Raw genomic sequence first — 19,589 nt, 5'->3', positions numbered from 1 at the left:
AAATCTGTCCCACAAAGCAGTGTCAGGGTTGAGCAGGTGAGAGATGTCCTTGAGATGTTTGGGGGCTTTGGGGATTTGAGTTCATGGTCAGGCAGAGTGGCTTCCTTCTGTGTAACAAGCAACCTCAGGAATCAGGTTGGCAGTGGGTATCCCTGGATTGCTGCCCATTCTTCCCTGGGGGGGACCATATCTCCATCCCATAACGAACTTGATCACCAACACTTTCTGAGAGCAGCTCTAGGCTGTGCCTGTAAAACCTCTCTCAACACACCAACAGACTCCTGTGCTGTGATGTTCTTAAGGAATTTGAGTCATGGAGGTTGGAAAAGCCCTCTGAGATCACTGAGGTCAACCATTAACCCAGCACTGCCAAGGCCACCACTGACCCCTGTCCCCAAGTGCCACATCAACACATTTTTTTGAACACTTCCAGGATGGGAACTCCAGCACTGCCCTGGGCAGTCTGTTCCAATGCTTGACCAGCCTTTCCATGAAGAAATGTTCCCAATATCCAACCTGCCCCTCCCCAGCCCAGCCTGAGGCCGTTCCCTCTCCTCCTGTCCCTGTTCCCTGCCAGCAGAGCCCGACCCCCCCGGCTGCCCCCTCCTGTCAGGGACTTGTGCAGAGCCACAAGGTCCCCCCTGAGCCTCCTTTGCTCCAGGCTGAGCCCCTTTCCCAGCTCCCTCAGCCGCTCCTGGGGCTCCAGCCCCTTCCCAGCTCCGTTCCCTTCCCTGGACACGCTCCAGCCCCTCCAGGTCTCTCTTGTCAGGAGGATCCCAGAGCTGCCCCAGCACTGGAGGTGCCCCAGCAGTGCCAGCACAGGGGACGGGCCCTGCCCTGCTCCTGCTGCCACCCCAGGGCTGGGACATGGGAGGTCTAAGCACACTTAGACAAAAAACATGATGGAAGGGAGAGGGTATAAAAGAGCCACAAAATGCTGGATTCTGGAGGTGGGGCAGCTGGGAGAAGGGAGAAAAGCAGCATTGGAAATGAGATGAGAGAGCCAGTGGTGTGTAGTTGGTAACTTTGCTTTTAGAGCAGCCAGAAGCAGTGGACACAGTGGGATGTGAATGTGTAAGGAATGATGGGGTGTTGCTCCTCCAAGGGAACAAGCTCCATCTAAACACCTCAGCCTGGCCTTGTTTCTCCGTTTGAGGACCTTGTTCAGCTTTAGTGACTTGGGTGCGAGTACTGCCAGCTCAGGATGTCTCCACAGGTCTGTGCTGTGCAGGAGGGTACCTGGGAGGTGTTTTGAGGTCTGGTACAGGGGCACTGACACTTGCTTGTCCCTCTGTTCCCGTGCAGGACACAGGCAGAGATGGCCCACACGTGCCGGGGCACCATCAACCTGTCCACAGCCCACATTGACACCGAGGACTCGTGCAACATCGTGCTGTCCAACGGGGGCAGGACCTACCACCTGAAGGCCAACTCGGAGGTGGAGAGGCAGCGCTGGGTCACGGCCCTGGAGCTGGCCAAGGCCAAGGCCATCCGCATGCGGAACAACCAGTCAGGTACGGGGCACCTGATGTGCAGCCAGAGCCTCCCAGTTCCTCCTGGTCAGCCACTCCTCTGTGCCTGTTAAATGGTGCAGAACCCACCCAGATATGGTTTCATGCATAGCTGGAAGTTGCTGATGGTCTCCCAGGGATACAAAGGGTTGGACACAGCCCTGCTGCACCCGTTGTCATCTCAGCTGCCTGGGCAGCTCTGAGCAAGTCTTTAAAGCTGTGGGAATGGCTGTAAATTGTGGAGAGCCAGTAACAATGGGCTGATGGTGCTGCTTCTGGAGGGCAGGATGATGTGTCTTTCTCCTGAAGACTTCGTGCTGGGAATGCTGCAAACGCCGTGCTCAGAGGCCTGGGCACCACATGGGTGGTGTTCCATAGCTTGGGGAGGTTTGGTGGACAAATGACACAGATATTTAGCTGAGCTGTTTCTCTCTGTGTGTGTTGCTCCTTCTGCCCCTTTGTTGTGGTGTTTGTTGGAGTAGCTTTGGGACAGCTACACTTTGTAAAGCTGTCAGAGCCCTGTGCCTGCTCCACAGCTCCTCCCCAGAGTGACGTTGTTCCTGCTCTGTAATGGGTCAGTGAGAGGCTTGACAAACAGAATGCTTTAGAAATATTTCAGTGATTCTGTGATTCTGTATTTCAATGTTTATAACTCTTCTGGGATTAACATTGGGTTTTCTTCCACAAGCAAGGACAGCTTCAAGCTGCAGTAAACAAACCTCAGAAATGGAAAAGAGAAGGCTCCAGGGAGACCTTAAAGCCCCTTCCAGTGCCTGAAGGAGCTTCAAGAGAGCTGGAGAGGGACTTGGGACAAGGGCCTGGAGGGACAGGACACAGGGAATGGCTTCCCACTGCCAGAGGGCAGGGATGGATGGGATATTGGGAAGGAATTGTTCCCTGGGAGGGTGGGCAGGCCCTGGCACAGGGTGCCCAGAGCAGCTGTGGCTGCCCCTGGATCCCTGGCAGTGCCCAAGGCCAGGTTGAGTGGGGCTTGGAGGGGATTGAACTAGATGATACTTCAAAGTCCCATCCAACCCAAACCACTGTAATTCTAAGTGCTGTGAACTCTCTGTTCCTTAAAATTCCCGCTCTGGAATATGCACATACTGACAGGGAGCCCAGCTGACCCAGGAGAAGGTGGAAGTTTCTGGGCATGCTTATTTAGCCAGGCAGGGTGGGACACTGTGCTGGTCCTGGCTGCAGTGAGCTGGCTGTGGGGGCTGTCAGCTGGGTGGGTGTGTGGGGAAGGATCTCCTGGAGAGGGGTGTGTGGGGAAGGATCTCCTGGAGAGGAGGGTGTGTGGGGAAGGATCTCCTGGAGAGGGGGTGTGGGAAAGGATCTCCTGGAGAGGGGGTGTGTGGGGAAGGATCTCCTGGAGAGGGAGTGTGTGGGGAAGGATCTCCTGGAGAGGGGGTGTGTGGCTTTACCTTCCCTTTGGGGCCGTGGGGCTGTGGCAGCACTGGCTCAGTGTGGAGCAGCTGTGGAGGGCTGTCAGCCACGCTGCCTCCCGAGTCAGCACAGCTCTTTGGGTTTGTGTCTTCCCATAAAAACAGCAAATGCAGAGCCTGGCTGTCCTGAGGCTGCGGCTGTGCCGAGCTCCCGGCCCTGGCTCCGGGGTGAGGGCAGTGCTGCTGCCGTGGCTCTGCTGACTCAGCTCTGATCCAGGCCACGGAGCTGATGGGAGAGAAGATCCATGCCACACTCCTGCTTTTCCAGGCTTTCCTGATCTGATCAGAGAGGATAAGACCCTGTAAATGGGTGCTGAATCCTTGTGCTGTGGAGGTATATGCTGAGCACATCAGTGAATTATTTTATGCCTTGATGTTCACCTGGCTGATGGTTTGTCCTAATTAGAGATCTTTAAATTATAGTAAAGGGTGGCTGTGTGTAAGGTTTGGCTGTTTGGCTTGAATCAAAATAGAATTCCTCCAGTTGTGCCCCTGTGAGCACTGGGGTGGATGTTTACAAGTAAAGGGGAGAGGTTCTGGATTTGCTGTAGAAGTCCCCAGTCTTTCAAGTATGCTCCTGTGTGGAATTGTCTGAGTTGCCTCCTCGTATCCTGAGTGATCCCCAAAACCTGTGTGTTCCCCAGGCTGCTCTGCAGAGCTCAGGTGGGCTCCAGTGGGTGGTGAGGAGCTGGATGGATTTGTGCCCTCAAGGAGGAGCATCTGTGGCTCTGGGAGGCTGGAAGGTGGGAAGAGGATTACAGAGGGCAGGTGAGGTGGGCAGAGGAGCAGGTTTATGTCTGATGCTGCCTGTCCTTCTGGGAAAGGACACAAGGAGCATTCTTACGGCCATCTCTGCTCATGGACACTGCCTGCTGCCCTGCCTGCTGCAGTGGCCAGGGCCTGCCCACCCTCCCAGGGAACAATTCCTTCCCAATATCCCATCCAGCCCTGCCCTCTGGCACTGGGAAGCCATTCCCTGTGTTCTGTCCCTCCATCCCTTGTCCCCCAGTCCCTCTCCAGCTCTGCTGGAGCCCCTTTGGGCACTGGAAGGGGCTCTGAGCTCTCCCTGGAGCCTTCTCCTCTCCAGGAGAGCACCCCCAGCTCTCCCAGCCTGGCTCCAGCCCTGGGAGCATCTCCGTGGCTTCCTCTGGACTCCTCCAGCAGCTCCAGGTGCTTCCTGTGCTGGGCCCCAGGGCTGGGGCAGCTCTGCAGGTGGGGTCTCACCTGAGCAGGGCAGAGGGGCAGAATCCCCCCCTCCCTCCCCTGCTGCCCACGCTGAAGGATCAGCCCAGGGCTTAGGGGCTTTCAGAGCTGGGGCATGGCCACCCCTCAGCCACCAGCCCCAAAGTCCTTGTCCCCAGGGCTGCTTTCAAGGAGTTCTGCTCCCAGTCTGTGCTCATGGTTGGGATTGCCCTGACCTGGATGCAGGACCTGGCATTTGGACTTGTTGAACTTTGTGGGGTTCTCCTGGGCCCTCTCCAGCTTTCCACCCCCCTGGATGCCCCATCCTTCTGTTGTGTCAACTGCACTGCTCAGCCTTGAGTCACCCAGAAACCTGCTGGAGCCTGAGCTGGGATTCTCCATTCACTGTTTCTGCAGGAATCAGTGATCCCTCTGTGCTGTCAGGGTGTTTGAGATTCGATGGGAAATTTGATGGGTAAAAGGACTGGCAAATAGGGATAACACTGCACATATCTTCACTGCTGGGTCACCATTTTGGGGTGGATGAAAAGGGTTTTCCCCCAGGAGTTCTCCTGAATTAAACAGCTGTGGAAGTGTTTTTAACTCAGCTGCTGGCTGGAGCTGTGCACCCCCAGGGGCCATTTCACAGGACTGCTTTTCAGGTCTGTTTTTAACAGCAAAGCCTGTCCCCAAACCAGGTATAGGATGGGAGACTTTGCTGGTCTGTGCATGAGGGAGCTCTGGTTTCCCCTCTGCCCACTGTGCAGTCAGGAGTATTTTGGTAACGAGCTGTGACCTGGGATGTTGGTACTGAGAGATGTGACCTGAGCTCCCTGTCCTCATCCTGCTTCCCAGGGAGAAACCTGCCCGGGGATTCCGGGCGGATTAGCGGCAGAAAGTGAGAGCAGAGCCGAGCTGCTGGCTTAGCTCTCTCCTCAGTTACCACGTGTGCTTAATTCTTCTAAAACACTGCAGAGTGTGGCAGGAGCACAGGGCAGTCCCAGACCAGACTCTGCTCAGCCAAACCTGCATTCCTGTTTTTAGGTGGGATTGCAAAGTGTTGGTAAAGTTGTAGTAAACTCTATTTCTCCTCATCCAGTTCCATCACCTGCTTTTATCAGTGCTGGGTGTGGCCCTGTGCTGTTACCTGGGCTGAAAATCAGATTTCTGTATTCACCCTCAGTATGTGGTGACTGTGGTTGGTGGATTTTCCTTAAACAAATATAAAAATAGATATAAAACTATCCTTTCTTTTTAGAGCAGTATCATGACATCCAGGAATTGTATGAGTGCTGAATAGATGAGGATTGTTTTCTTGGCTCTGTGATAAGGGGATCTTTGGAAAAGTGTGCAAAGGAAGGGTGGAAATCTGTCCCTGGTGTTTTAAGCTCCAGGAAAACTCCCCAAAATGGACTTGGGCTGCTTGCAAAGGGAGTTAGTGTCTCCTTTTGGCTCCCTGCTCGGGGATTCCTGGGAGGAGAGGGGGTGAGAGCTGTGTTGTGATTCCAATGCTCGCCTGGTCAGAGCAGATTGCAGACTGACAGAAGGTGATTTTGGTGTTCATGGTGCTGAAATCCAGGAGTTCACTGGAGAGGTCAGTGCTGCTGTCTGTGCCAAGAACAACTCACCTGCCAACCACTCTCAGAGGCGTCTGGTTCCTTTGGCTGAGGCTGGAGTCAGTGCAACAAAAAAACTGGGAATTGATAATCAAAGTGGAAAAGAGGGAATGCAGGTTTGCTCCCAGTGCTGCTGTGATCTTTTCCCTGGAGATGCCCTGAAAACCCAAACAACCAAACAGGCACAAGATTAACCAGAGAAATAAAAGCTCCTCCAACAAGGGAAGGAGGATGATGGAAAGGAAGTACTTCATGGGAGAAGGACAGCTGAAGGTGCCACATGGTGATGGTCAGTGGTGCAGAAAATATGCTGGAGCCCCAGGAGCAGCTGAGGGAGCTGGGAAAGGGGCTCAGCCTGGAGCAAAGGAGGCTCAGGGGGGACCTTGTGGCTCTGCACAAGTCCCTGACAGGAGGGGGCAGCCAGGGGGATCGGGCTCTGCTCGCAGGGAACAGGGACAGGAGGAGAGGGAACGGCTTCAGGCTGGGCAGGGGAGGATATTGGGGAACATTCCTTCATGGGCAGGGCTGTCCAGCCCTGGCACGGCTGCCCAGGGCATTCTGGAGTCCCCATTCCTGCAGGGATTTAACAGCCCTGTGGATGTGGCACTTGGGGACAGGGGTCAGTGGTGGATTGCCAGCCCTTGCAGTGCTGGATTGATGGTTGGACTTGATCTTAAAGGTCTTTTCCGACCTCAGCAATTCTGTGACTGTCTGAGTCTAGGAAAAGTTGGGGACAAGTGCTTATAACAAGAAGAAGGAGGGGATTAACAGGTCATAGGTTTAAATGGAGCAGGAATAATTAATATTTTGTAGAACACCCAATTAAATGGTGGCACTTGCTGCCGGGAGCCAGAAAATCCAGGGAGACTCAACAGATTTGGGCACAACGTCATCCCTTGGGGTACAAGCTGTAACTGTCTGTGTATGCAGTGTGACCTGGGGACTCCTCAGGCAGCACAACTCCGAAAGTGAAGGATCAGTGCCCAGAGGAACCACTGCCTGTGCCCTGTCCCAGTATCCTGTTTCCAAAATACCAGCTGCAGTTTGCTTGCTGGGGAAGAGATGGAATTTCCTGGGTGTTTGGGCTGACCTTGTGCGACCATCCCGGGGAGGATTGGCTCTGAAACCAACACCCCGTGGTGTGAGTCAGGGATCTGGGATAATGGGGTTTGACTGCTTGGGTTACCTGGTTATTCTTCCTGACTTAATCCATTGTTTTCTTCTTGGAAAACAGAGAGCAATTGCTTTTGGGGGCTTTCTGTGGACTGCAGGAGGGTGGGAGCTCCAAGCAGGGGAAGGAGGAGGGTTGGTTGCACTGATCTCTGCTGTGGTCCTGGGGTGAGTTCCTGTTGCAGCAGAGTGGAAAGGGAAAATCCAGCTCTGGAGAGGGACACTGGAGCTGTAGGGATCCCACTGCAGGGTTGGGATGGGCAAGGGGCAGCTCAAGCCAGCAGGAGTTCCCCTTCAGCATCCCAGGTCCAGCATTTATAGCAGCATTAAAAAATAGCCATAATTAATTATTCCTCAGCTTTCCCTTTAATCACTCCACTGATAATGTCACTTTTTTGCTCTGCTCATTTTAGCTGGTTTCTGTCCTTTTGCCAAGGCAGGGGTTTGTTTGCAAAAGCCATTTTGACTTGGGCCCATGACACTGCAAAGCATCTGGCACCTTCCCTGTCCCACCCCATGAATTATCCCCTTGTGCTCCCCCCTGGCCTCGCAGAAGCTCCTGGCCAGGTGGCCTTGGCTTGTGGCTGTGCTGGGGTTGTGGCAGCACGGGACAATCCGTGTCATTGTTGTCCCAGCCCATGGCTGGCTGTACCAGTCCTGCTATTCCCAGCTCTTTGACAACAGCATTCCCTTCTCCCCTCCTCCCTGTGAGTCTCCCCGGCACTGTGAGCTGTTTTTCCTGTGCTGGAGGGCTCGTGCCTGGAGGCACCGGCTGCCAGCGCTGTCACCTTGCTCTTCTAATTGTCTTTTTATCCTTGGAGTCTGGATTTTCCCAGGCTGTTGTTAACTATGCCAGGAGCTGCTGCCATGGGAAATAGAATTGACAGTGCTGCTGATGGAGTTGTTTGCTTGGATTTCCCAACTCCTGATGATTCCTGTCTCCTCTCAGTGCCTTCTTCACTCTCTTGTGTTCCCTCCTGCAGCTGGCTCCCCAGTTTCCCATTGGATTGGGATGGGTTGGTCCACCTGCAGCCACCACTTCAGCTCCTCCTGCCACAGCCAAGGGGATGCTGGAGGGCAGGAAGGGTTTGCAGAGGGATCTGGACAGGCTGGATCCATGGGAACCTGTGCCAGGGAGAGGGACTTTGGACAAAGGGCCTGGAGTGACAGGTTAGGTGGGATACTGGGAAGAAATTCCTCCCTGTAAGTGTGCTGAGGCCCTGGCACAGGGTGCCCAGAGAAGCTGTGGCTGCCCCATGCCTGGAAGTGCCCAAGGCCAGGTTGGACATTGGGGCTTGGAGCAGCCTGGGACAGTGGAAGGTGTCCCTGCCCATGGCAGGGGTGGGACTGGATGAGCTTTAAGGTCCCTTTCCACCCCAAACCAGTGTAGGGTTCTCTTATCTACACAGCCTCCAACTGCTCCCTTCTGCTGGCTGCTGCCTGGCGGTGCAAACATGAGGAGGAGGAGAGGAATCTTTAGATTTTTTATTTCACAAGCCAGGAACCACTTCCCTCCCCTCCCTCCCTCGCCTTGTTTTTTTTCTAATCTGTTTTTAATTCCCTTGCTGCTGTTTTCTACTCCACTTGCACGTGGGGATGGAGTAACCCCAGAGCTGTGCTTCCCTCCTCTCTGTGGTGCCTCTCTTCCCGTGATTCCCAGGTACCACACCATGTTCCCTGTTGTTGTTTTGCAGATGTAATCCGTGATAATCGTTCCCAGCGAAGGAACCCAGAAAACAGTACTTACATAACAGCACGAATTAAACATTCCAGCAGGAGCTCAGAGCAGCCAGCAGTATTTAGGCCATTCCTGCTGCTCCTGCCTCATCCTCCAGAGTGAGTGAAGGAGCCGTGGCTGGTGTCCATGGTCCAGTGGAAGCTGCCCCTGCCCAGGGCAGGGGTTGGCACAAGATGAGCTTTAAGGTCCCTTCCAACCCAAACCAGTCCATGTTTCTGTGACAGGATGAAGAGGAATGGCTTCCCACTGTCAGAGGGCAGGGCTGGATATTGGGAAGGAATTGTTGCCTGGGAAGGTGGGGAGGCCCTGGTACAGGGTGCCCAGAGAAGCTGTGGCTGCCCCTGGATCCCTGGCAGTGTCCAAGGCTAGGCTGGACATTGGGGCTTGGAGCAGCCTGGGACAGTGGGAGGTGTCCCTGCCCATGGCAGGGGTGGCACTGGATGGGCTTTAAGGTCCCTTCCCACCCAAACCATTCTGGGATTCTGTGATTCGGAAGTGGGATGGGAATTGATGTCACAGCTCCTGCTGCTCTCCCGTGTTGCTCTTACCCCTGCCCAAGAGCACAGGCACATCCCCCTGCCTCCCCTGCCCTGTGCCACTGCCCAGGGAATCCTGGTGCTCCTCTCTCCAAGCAGTCCCCCTGTCCTTCCACCCTCTTGGCAGTCTCTTGAAATGTTTTAGGGCTGCTGAAAACCCTGAGCAGGGTTGGTATTCACCTGTGTGTGGCGAGCCAGGCCCTGTGGCGGTTTCTCCATGGAGCTTCTCGGGCTCCTGTGTTTTCAGCATTCCAGGTGAGGCTGCAGCAATAACGCCCTGGAAATAAATACGGGAACGTGACAGAGCAGAGGAGTGGTGGGGGCGAGGCTCTGGGAAGGGCTGGAGCAGCAGGAGCCAAGCAGGGGTGGGCAGGAGGCTCCGTGCCCACGCCAGAGCTCGGGGAAAACGCTCCTGCAGCAGGAGGGGGGTGGGATGTGCAGCACGAGGATTCTGGGGGAGGTTTAGATCGGATATTGAGGAAAATTCCTTCTTGGAAAGGGTGGTCAGGCATTGGAATGCGCTGCCCAGATGGTGGAGTCCCCATCCCTGGGGGGATTTAGCAGCTGCGTGGATGTGGCACTTGGGGACGTGGGTGGCCTTGGCAGTGCTGGGGAACAGTTGGACTCGATGATCTCAGCGGGCTTTTCCAACCTGAGTGATTCCATGATTCTCTGAACTCTGCTGGCACACCAGGCCCCTTCTTTCCTCACCAGGGTGACCTGGGACAGCTGTGGTGAGGGAAAAGGCTCTTTTTTGGCTGAGCTGATGCAGAAGGAGTTTGGTGCAGGAATACAGGGAGGAGAAATCCTTCTGGGTCCTTGCTCAGTGCTGCCTGGTGCCTGTGGGAGCTGGGAGGGTGGGCAAAACCCGAGGGCTAAAGGATCCTGTTGTAGACACTGGGCTGACTTCACCCCGTAGCAAGGTGGACAGCAGATTCTTCTCCAGCAAAAATGGGAGGGAGAGAGATAAATTCCTATGGTGAGGATTGTGCTACTGCTAGAGCTGATAAATAGCAGGGCAAAACTGGTTATAAATTGATAAATGGATAAGTACCAGGGCAGAATGGTCTCTGCTGTGCCATGTTTGTAGGTACCACAAATCCATTCTTGTTTCCTGCAATGCTGTGGATGGTGTTACTGGTTTGTGTTTTTCCCATGCTTATCTCCTGTGTTTCTTTAAATCTGTTTTTTTTCCCCTGATTTCATTATTTATGGCCCTTTCCCCCTGTGCCCTGGGCAAACACAGTGAATGTGTGGCCTGAGTAAGGGGATTTCCATCATTCCATGTTTTCCAGCTGTTTAGAAATCAGTGTTTCCTTTCTCTAATTCTCAGTGCCTTTTTTTTTTTTTTTTGTTGCTTCCACATGATCTCCTCCCTTCCACACATCTTTTTGACAAAAGAATTTCCTAAGGTCACTTGGCAAGGCTGCAAAGCCCAAACCAGTGACCCCTGGGCAGCTGTGCCTGCATTTCACCTTAACTCAGGGCTAATTATTTCCCTTCCGGAATTGCAAGTGGCACTTTGTGACTTCCAGCCAAAGGGGTTGGAACAGCCTTTGCAGGGTCATAGAATCATGGAATGGATTGGGGTTGGAGGGACCTTAAAGCTTGTCTTGTCCCAAAGGCAGGGACACCTTTATCCCAAACAGGCAGAGCATTCCAATTCCCAGTGCCCGGCTGGTGCCCAGCAAGGAGGGACCATCTGCGCTGAGTTCATCCCAACTCCAGCTAAAAGTTCCCAAAATGACAAACCCAGTTAATATTAGTAAGTGCAGCAGGGAAGGAACAACAAGGATCATCCTTCCCACTTCTGCACCCACGCAGGAAGGGGGATTTTTAAGATCCCAGGGAATACACAGTGCTTGCCTGGCAGGGACCCAAGAGAGACTCACCCTTGGTGCCAAGGCTTTGAGCAAGAAAACACTTTTATATACTACAAAGTTGTTCTTTTTCACAACAGGCGAAAAAATGTGGTTTCCCTAAGTACCAGTGACACACCAGGTTTAGCTCGGGAAGACTTTCAAAAATATTTGTGCTAAAAATAATATCAAAACTTTCAAGCACTTCTGGTGCTGTCTAAAATGGGAGCATGCATCGTATTTATATACTGGAAAACCTTATTCCCAAACTTAGATTCCCAAGTTTCTGGAGAAATGACACATGAAAAGGGAGTGGACACACACAGATAAGGCAAAACTAGGAGAACCAAAGGATGAGAGTACCTGAAGGGAGCCTGCCAGAAGGATGGAGAGGGAATTTGGATAAGGGCTGGAGGGACAGGACACAGGGAATGGCTTCCCAGTGCCAGAGGGCAGGGCTGGATGGGATATTGGGAAGGAATTGTTCCCTGGGAGGATGGGCAGGCCCTGGCACAGGGTGCCCAGAGAAGCTGTGGCTGCCCCTGGATCCCTGGAGGTGTCCAAGGCCAGGCTGGACATTGGGGCTTGGAGCAGCCTGGGACAGTGGGAGGTGTCCCTGCCCTTGGGATGAACAATTCCAGCACAGAGGATTCCCGGGAGGGTGAGAGGGTGTGGTGTCCTCATGGAGATGTGGCTGCAGAAGGGGACAAAGCCCCTCAGCAGGTCCTGCTCACCCTGCCTCTTGTGCCCTGAGCTCCCTCTCAGTGCTTGGAACAGACTCTTGTTACTGATTTTTAAGGCCAGTTCCAGCTTTAAATAGTTTTTAATGCCGTGTTTAGCAACACAACAGGGATTTTCATACAATTGGGAGCACCAAGGGGCAGCTTCCCAGCTCAGGGAATCAGTTCAGTATCTCACTGTTATTGTCAGTCATTTAAATTCCCACGGGCTTTTTTCTTTACCTGGCACAGAAAAAGGCTGTTGGAGGTAAATCCAGTTTGAGCTCTGGAAACAATAACAGTTCTTGCTAATTAAAAATGAGTCACTGGGTGAAAACTGATCCTTCAATGGGTCTGAAGGCATCTCTGGAGGGTTGGGCTGGGGCAGAGAGAGAGGTGGCAGAGCTGCTGGACACGGAGGAATGAGGGACTGGCAGGAAACCTTGTGGTGTTTGTGTCTCATGAAGCCCAACAGCTCCTGCTCCTGGCCACAGAAGGGAAAATGGGATTTGGGCTGGTGGTGGGATACCACAGCTCTGTGCAACCCTGGCAGGGCACAGGGAGTCCCTCAGGGTTGCCCCTGCACATAAAGGAATTTGGGTTGGATGTTCATTTGTTACTCAGGGATCAGGGAATTGCTGCATCTCACAGCTTGAGGGAACAGAGTACCTGTAGAGCCACGGGTGGCTTCTGTCCCCATGGGGTTTCTGACACCCCTCTGGACAAGGTACATGGGACATCTGAGCATGCTGCACTCACAGAATCACAGAACTCTTTGGCTTGGGAAAGCTCTCCAAGATCACCTGAATCCCTCCATTCCCCACCACTAATCCACATCCCCAAGTGCCACATCCACGTGGCTGTTCAATCCCTGCAGGGATGGGGACTCCAGCACTGCCCTGGGCAGCTGTGCCACGGCTGGAAAGTCCTTTCTGTGAAGGAATTTTCCCAATATCCACCCTGCCCCTCCCCAGCCCAGCCTGAGGCCGTTCCCTCTCCTCCTGTCCCTGTTCCCTGGGAGCAGAGCCCGACCCCCCCCCGGCTGCCCCCTCCTGTCAGGGACTTGTGCAGAGCCACAAGGTCCCCCCTGAGCCTCCTTTGCTCCAGGCTGAGCCCCTTTCCCAGCTCCCTCAGCCGCTCCTGGGGCTCCAGCCCCTTCCCAGCTCTGTTCCCTGCCCTGGACACGCTCCAGCCCCTCCAGGTCTCTCTTGTCAGGAGGGTCCCAGAGCTGCCCCAGCTCTGGAGGTGCCCCAGCAGTGTCAGCACAGGGGACGGGCCCTGCCCTGCTCCTGCTGCCATCCCAGGGCTGGCACAGCCCAGGTGCCCTCGGCCTTCTTGGCCACCTGGGCACACCTGGGGCTCGTGTCCAGCTGCTGTGACCAACATCCTCAGGGCCTTTATCGCCAGACACTTTCCAGCCCTGTTGGTTTGCTCCCGTCTCCAGTCCCAGGCGATGCAGCAGGAGCAGGTTGCCCTCTCCTGGCACGCTGCTTCCATGGATTCCTGGCTGCCTGTGGAGCTCCGTTTGCAGCGAGGTTTCCCAGCTCCTGCGTAAGCCCTGTCCTTGCGGAGAGCCCGGCCTTGAAGGCACCGAGATTATTTGCTGCCTGTGCTTGACTTTACAACTGGCCTTTAATGGATGTCTTGGAAAAGAGGGATTTGCCGGCCAGACCCTGCTCGGACACTCCAGTGCGGCAGGAGAGTCAGAGCTGCTCCTCCTCTCTCAGCATTCCAGCCCCTTTCCCAGCCCCAGGCAGAGCCCTCAGGCTGCTCGCAGCATGTGGGGACCCCCAAATTCCCCCTGCACCGGCACTCCAGGCTGGAAGTGGCTCACCCAGCTGGGCTGTGCTGGCACCTTGTGGTGCCTGTGCTCCTGCAGCACCTCGACTCCTCCCAGCGCTGGAATCTGATGCCAGCAGAGGCTCCTTTGGGGCGTTTCCCCCGGCCCACCTGGGAAATTTATAATTCTTGTGGAGTTTTAGGAGTCTTTAAGCTAAAGTTGTCACTCTAGGGAGTGAAGATCCACTTGCAGAGGATATAATGCCGCTTTTTTTCTGCTCAGCTTTTTAATTTATTTGAGGAAAATCTCGGTTGTGTAATAACTTGGAGCCTGCTCCATTGGCTCCGTTGGTGAGGGGTGGGATTCATGGAATGCTGCTCCTGCTGGGAAGTCTGCTGGAGGTCTTGGCCCTGCTGGGCTGAGGACATTGGGTTCACCTGGGTGGGCTCAGCAGCCTCTGCTGCAGGAGCCCTGTCCTGGGATAAGTGTGAGCAGGGATCCAGCTCCAGCTTCCCCCAGGAGGCTGTGCTGGATGCGAGACACAAACTTAGCGCAGAGCCACTTCTCCGAGGATGGATGCAGCTCCAGAGCCTCCCTTTTTCCATGGAAAATGACTTCTTGTGGTGCTGTAATAACATCATGTTGGCAGGGATGCTGCTCCTGGAGATGGATAACCAGGGAGTTTTGACCTCACTTATTAGATTTGTAGCTTCAACTAAAAATTCAGCTCTAAGGAGTGTTTCCAATTTTAAATGAATCTCCTCAGGGAGCAGCTCTCCCTCTGGCAGTAACTCATTCATGAGGAACTCAAATATTCATTTACAGTTAAAGCTGGGCAAGGGAAGGGAAAACAAGGAGGACTGAAAGCATGACAGGATGATAAACACCCAATTTGAAATTTTCCCCCAAATGTGGTGATAGGAGCTTAAACTGCTGCCAGAACCTCACTGAAGGGTCTGGTGGGTGTTAGATTTAGGAGCACAGTGGCGACAGCGGCACACTGGGTGATCCCTCAGCTCCTGACAGGATGGAGGGAGGAAGAGCTGTGCAGAGCCCTTGGATGCAGACAGCAGCAGCAAGAAGGATCTGGTGGTGTAAGGTGCTGACTCTGACTTGGGAGAGGATGGAGGGGCAGAAAAGCTGTTAATCCTTTTTAAACAAAGTCCTGGATGCTGCAGGAGGAGCTTTTCCAGCCATGGAGGTTGGTTTATGAAGAGGAAGTTCAGCTTGGACATCAGGAAAAATTCCTCAATGGAAAGCATTGTTAAACATTGGAAGGGGCTGCCCAGGGAGGTTTGGAGTCCCCATCCCTGGAGTGTCCAGGGAAGGCCTGGATGTGGCACTCAGAGCTCTGGGCTGGTGACAAGGTGAGCATCAGGCACAGCTTGGCCTCGATGGCCTTGGAAGGATTTTCCAGCCTCAGTGATCCTGGGATTGTGTGGTTCTGGGGAGGTTGGTGCTCCCAGTGCTGCCAGGTTCGGAGCTGTGACCCGCAGCCAGCCCGTGAGCACAGCCAGCAGCACCGTTCCCCTCTTCCCAGAGGTGGTGCAGGGTGTGCTTGTTCCTGGCAGGATTCCCTGCTGGAGGAGGGATCCAGGGATGGAGCAGGGGTGCTGCCATCCCGGGGCATGCAGTTTCCTGGGTGCTGTCTGGGGAGCACGGGAAGAGGTCTCCTGCCTGAACGTAATTCCTGCTGACTGCAGGGAATGATGGGCTCCGTGGAGAGTGTTGGGATCTCTGCCTCTGCCTGTGGGACTGGCTCTGGAGCAGGGTGGTTTTGCTGGTGTTGTGACTCCACAGAACCAGCAATTCCCTTTCCAGTGGGGCTGCATCTCCCTGCCTCAGTTCCCAGCTAACCCACCTCTCACCTCTCTTCCCTGTCATTTTAAGGCAGCTCAAGTGGCCTCTCCCTTCCTACTCTGCCCAGAGGAGCATTTTCCTGCTCCCTTTCCCTCCTTGGCATCTTGTCAGGAAGCAGTGCAGAGAAAATGTGCTGGAGGGTGAATGTGTGGCTTTAAACAAGGAAAGGAATAAAAAAACCTCAAATTCCCTCCAGATTCTGCCTCCGCTCTCCAGCCCCTGGCTGCAGGATGGAGCTCCTGGGTGAACCAAGTTCCCCCAGCAGTCTGGGAGCAGAACTCTTGGAGTGTGATGGAAAACTCACGTGAGCTCTTCCAACTGCCTATTTACACTAGAACAAGGATATTTTGATTATTCCACTGATTTCTGTCTCGAGGGTGAATGGTGTAACTGAAGAATCCCAGATTTCCATAGCACACTCTGGGATTCAGTGTCACCAACGTGGGGCACGTGGGGTTTCTCCCACTGCAGCAGCATTTTTAGGAGGAATACAATAAATGGAGTCAGGAGCAAACTGTAAAGAAAAAGCCAATTGTTGGGCAGAGCTGCTGAAGAGCCTTCAGGGAGCTGTTCCTCTGGAGACAACCTCGGTGGCTGGGCTTGGACCAGGTTGGATTCTGGGCATCCCTGGGTTGACATTTGCAGCCTGGAGATGGCAAGAAGGGGCTTGAACTGCTCAGGATGTACAGTGGTGTTTCCTAGTGATATCCAGGGGCTGGAATTCTTCTCAGTCAGGAAGGAAAACCCCCCAACCATAACTTGGTTGGGTTTTTTTCTTTACTTTTTACTATGTAAATAATTCTTTCTTAGATTCACACAGAGCAACAGAGAAGATCCAACATTCTCTCCCTGGCTGGAGAAGGTTTAAAGTGCTGAATATGTTTCCTTTTGAAAGTCCTTTTGAGTTTTCTGAAAATGTAGGCATGGGGAGATTGGCTTTTCCTGGGAGGGAGGAGACGAGCAGGAAGGGTTGGAGAAGAGGTCCTGGCACAGGTTGTCCAGGAAGTTTGTGGATTCCCCAGGATCCCTGGCAGTGTCCAAGGCCAGGCTGGATGGGATTTGGAGCAGCCTGGGACAGTGGGAGGTGTCCCTGCCCACGGCAGGGGGAGGAACTGGATGGGCTTTAAGGTCCCTTCCCACCCAAACCATTCCACAATTCCGTGATATTTAAGACATGTTCACTTCACTCCTGTGTGGGTGAATTTATGTGGGGTTTTTTTGGGCACCATACTTTAAATAGCAGGAATTCGGGGAGCTGAGAGACACCCACCCCTTTAGAAAAAACCTGAAAGAATCAGATTTTATTAAAAACCCCAAAAGCAGCAGAGGATGAAGATGTGTTGAGTGTTTTCCAATACACTGAAGGTTTTTGCAGAGGGAAGTGGCCACTTCTCCGTTGTGTCTGCAGGGGGCAGAGACAATCCCTGCAGTTGGAGCAGGGAGATCAATTGAGAGTTGGGAATAACTCCCTGCCTACAAAACACACGAATCCCAAAGCAGGAACACCTGGAATCAGCGCAGCTGCTTTATTTTGGAATATCTGGGCATTTCTGGAAAGAGTATTTCAAGGCAGTATTAGATTATATACAGTAAATTATTATATTTAATATCTTATATTTAGTATATTATAAGATATTTCAGTGCAGGCACAAGTCCCCAGAATTATTTTTAGGTGTTTTTTTCATCATAGGATTTGAAGCAAGGACTTGAAATTGGGCAAGGAATGTGTGTGTGTCACCCTTGACATGCAGCTCTGCCCTGCTCTGCTCAGAAGAGACCCCAAAAAGGGGCTGGTTTGGGGCTTTTCCACTGGAAACTTGTAAAAGGTGAAATTTCCCAAGTTTCTGTTTTATCTGAGCCCATTTCCCATGTGCTGGGGCAGCGCAGCTGCTGTGAGTGAGGTGCAGGAGAGGGAGGAGGAGGAAGAGGAAGAGGAGGAGGAAGAGAAGGAGGAGGAGGCACTCTCAGCCCTGAGCACGGGGAATGAGAGCTGCAGAGAGGGGAAGGGAAGAAATGAGGATATGGAGCCTGCGGAGAGCATCCCGGGGGAAGGCTGGCCTGGGCTCGGGGCCGTCGGGCGCTGATCCCACACCCCCCGTCCCTGCTTCCCCTCCGGAGCGCTGGATGAGGAAGAGGTGCTGTGGGAAACGCAGTATGTAATTCCCTAAATCCAGCCTGGGAGAGGCAGGAGCAGGGCTGAGCTTTCTGGGTGCAGCGTGTGGGGCTGGGCTCCTTTCTGGGTGTGCAGTGGGTTTGGAAGGGTTTGGGAGATCCCCTGGAGTTGGTCAGACACTTGAACTGATTATAAATGGATAAAGTGATGGGTGTTCCCATATGTGAGGGGTCTCCAGAGGGTCCTGGTGTGGGGCAGCCCTTCCTCCCACCCTGCCCCGTGCTCAGGCTGGATGGGGCTTGGAGCAACCCCTTGGGGCTGGAATGAGATGGGATTTAAGATCCCTTCCTGCCCAACGCATTCCATGATTCTACCCAGTGCAGGGAACCTCTGAACCAGGGAGAAGTTATTGTAACTGCTCCAAATAAAGCGTTTCCAATCGATTTTAATGGATGAGCTGGAGTTTGAGGTGGTTTGGCCTCACTAATCCTGGCAGGGCTTTGTAACAATCACCTGATGTTTTTATCAGTTGGTTTGGGAGGTGGATGTGGCAGCGCTGTAAAGATGCTGGAAAATTAGGGATTATGGATGTTTTCAAGATTAACTGGATAATGATAAAGGAGATGTCAGGCTGGAGAGTGCAGCAGCTGGAGCTGGGAGTGTTGTTGGGAACGCTCAGGAATAGGAAAACAGAATTCTTGAAGTTCTCCAGTTTGGTTTGGCATTTCATCAGACTTGGAAAAGAAGTCAGACTAAACCCAAACTGCAGCCATCCTCTGACCTACCCTTGTTTTCTTCCAGGCAAAATATTTGGCAGGTAGAAGTTGCATTTTTAAATGGCTTTTATAAATTTGATAGTTTCTGGAAGGTGAATGGTCTGGTGTTGCTGGGAGATCCGTGGTCTGGGAGTGTGTTGTGGGATGCTGTGTGTGTGCCATGGGGAGATGGATGGTCTCCTCCTGCTTCCCCTCATTCATTGTGTTTATCCCAGCCTTTCCCAGGCCCCTCATCCAGCCCTGGGTGCTCCATACCCTCATTCCTGTTCCCACCTGAGTCACCTCCTGAGTTTCAGTTGCTCAGCAAGAAGTAACATCATGGTTCCAGCATTTCCCATGGTAAGAAGGGAGAAAGCTCATCCTGACACAGAGCAGCAGGGCAGGGAGCCTTTCCCAGGCACCTTCTGCTGTTCCTGGGACAGGTAACTCTTGCTTTGGAGCAGAATGAGCTCAATCCAGGGATAAACCTGCAATTTGTTGGTAAACAGGGAACTTCAGGACTGATTTCCAAATGTTCAGATGAGTGACTGGGGGTGTGACTTCAATATTGGCAGCAGGAGTTTGGGGGCAGCTGGCAGAAAAGATGCAGAGCTGTGGCAGTTTGGGAATATTATCCTGATGGGAGAGGATTTAGTTCTGTTTCCCATGATCCTGCCTTGAGTTCCTGGAGCAGGAGTGGAGCTGAGTTGTGTCTCCTCCATCCCTGCTGATCATAGGCACCCACAGGGGCTGGGATGAGGATATGACACAGAATATAAATGTGTGTGTGTGTGTGTGTGTGTGTGTGTGTACAGCCCTGGATAGATATTGGCTCTGGTCTCAGTGTCCAAACCCATATCCTGCCTCCAGCAGGTCCTTGGATCTGGTAGCAGAGCTGGAAATGCTTGTTTTGAGCTAAATCCCATCAAGACCTCCCCCTCCTCTCCAATTCAAAATCCAATTTCTTGTGGTGGTCGTTTTCCCATTAAAAACTGCTGGTTCTTACCCAAACCATCAATAAATATGTGATATAATTTAATAGAATCTGTGTGTGTATGTGCACTGCCAGCATTAGTTTCCCTGTCTTGAATGCACAGTGTAAAGATAGTGTGATCTTCCTGAATTTCTCCTTTTTCCACCCGGAATTCTTGCACAGTCCCTGCCTCTGTATTTAAATGTGTCCACAGAGAGTGGCTCCAACTTAAAAGCTGGAATAGAAACCTTTCCATCTTGTTGTAAAATCCTTGTAATCCATCTGGAGTGGGAAAAAAATGATCAAATGCAAACTGTTAATCCATGTGG

The 19,589-nt window shown here is 53.1% G+C and overlaps 1 protein-coding gene across 5 annotated transcripts in view; it reads left to right on the top strand.

The window, feature by feature from the left end:
* The window catches only part of OSBP2 (oxysterol binding protein 2), a 98,271-nt gene that overhangs the window by 28,628 nt on the left and 50,054 nt on the right, over window positions 1-19,589 (top strand). For all 5 annotated transcript variants that reach the window (XM_069030623.1, XM_069030622.1, XM_069030621.1 and 2 more), the window contains one exon: window positions 1,306-1,514. In XM_069030623.1, coding sequence (XP_068886724.1) covers window positions 1,306-1,514 — 209 coding nt within the window. The remainder of the gene's footprint in view (window positions 1-1,305; window positions 1,515-19,589) is intronic.

The sequence above is a fragment of the Aphelocoma coerulescens genome, chromosome 15 (assembly GCF_041296385.1).
Source record: "Aphelocoma coerulescens isolate FSJ_1873_10779 chromosome 15, UR_Acoe_1.0, whole genome shotgun sequence".
In the NCBI taxonomy this organism is placed as follows: domain Eukaryota; kingdom Metazoa; phylum Chordata; class Aves; order Passeriformes; family Corvidae; genus Aphelocoma; species Aphelocoma coerulescens.
The sequence above is the reverse complement of the archived record's forward strand: the minus strand, read 5'-3'. Positions and strand labels throughout refer to the sequence as shown.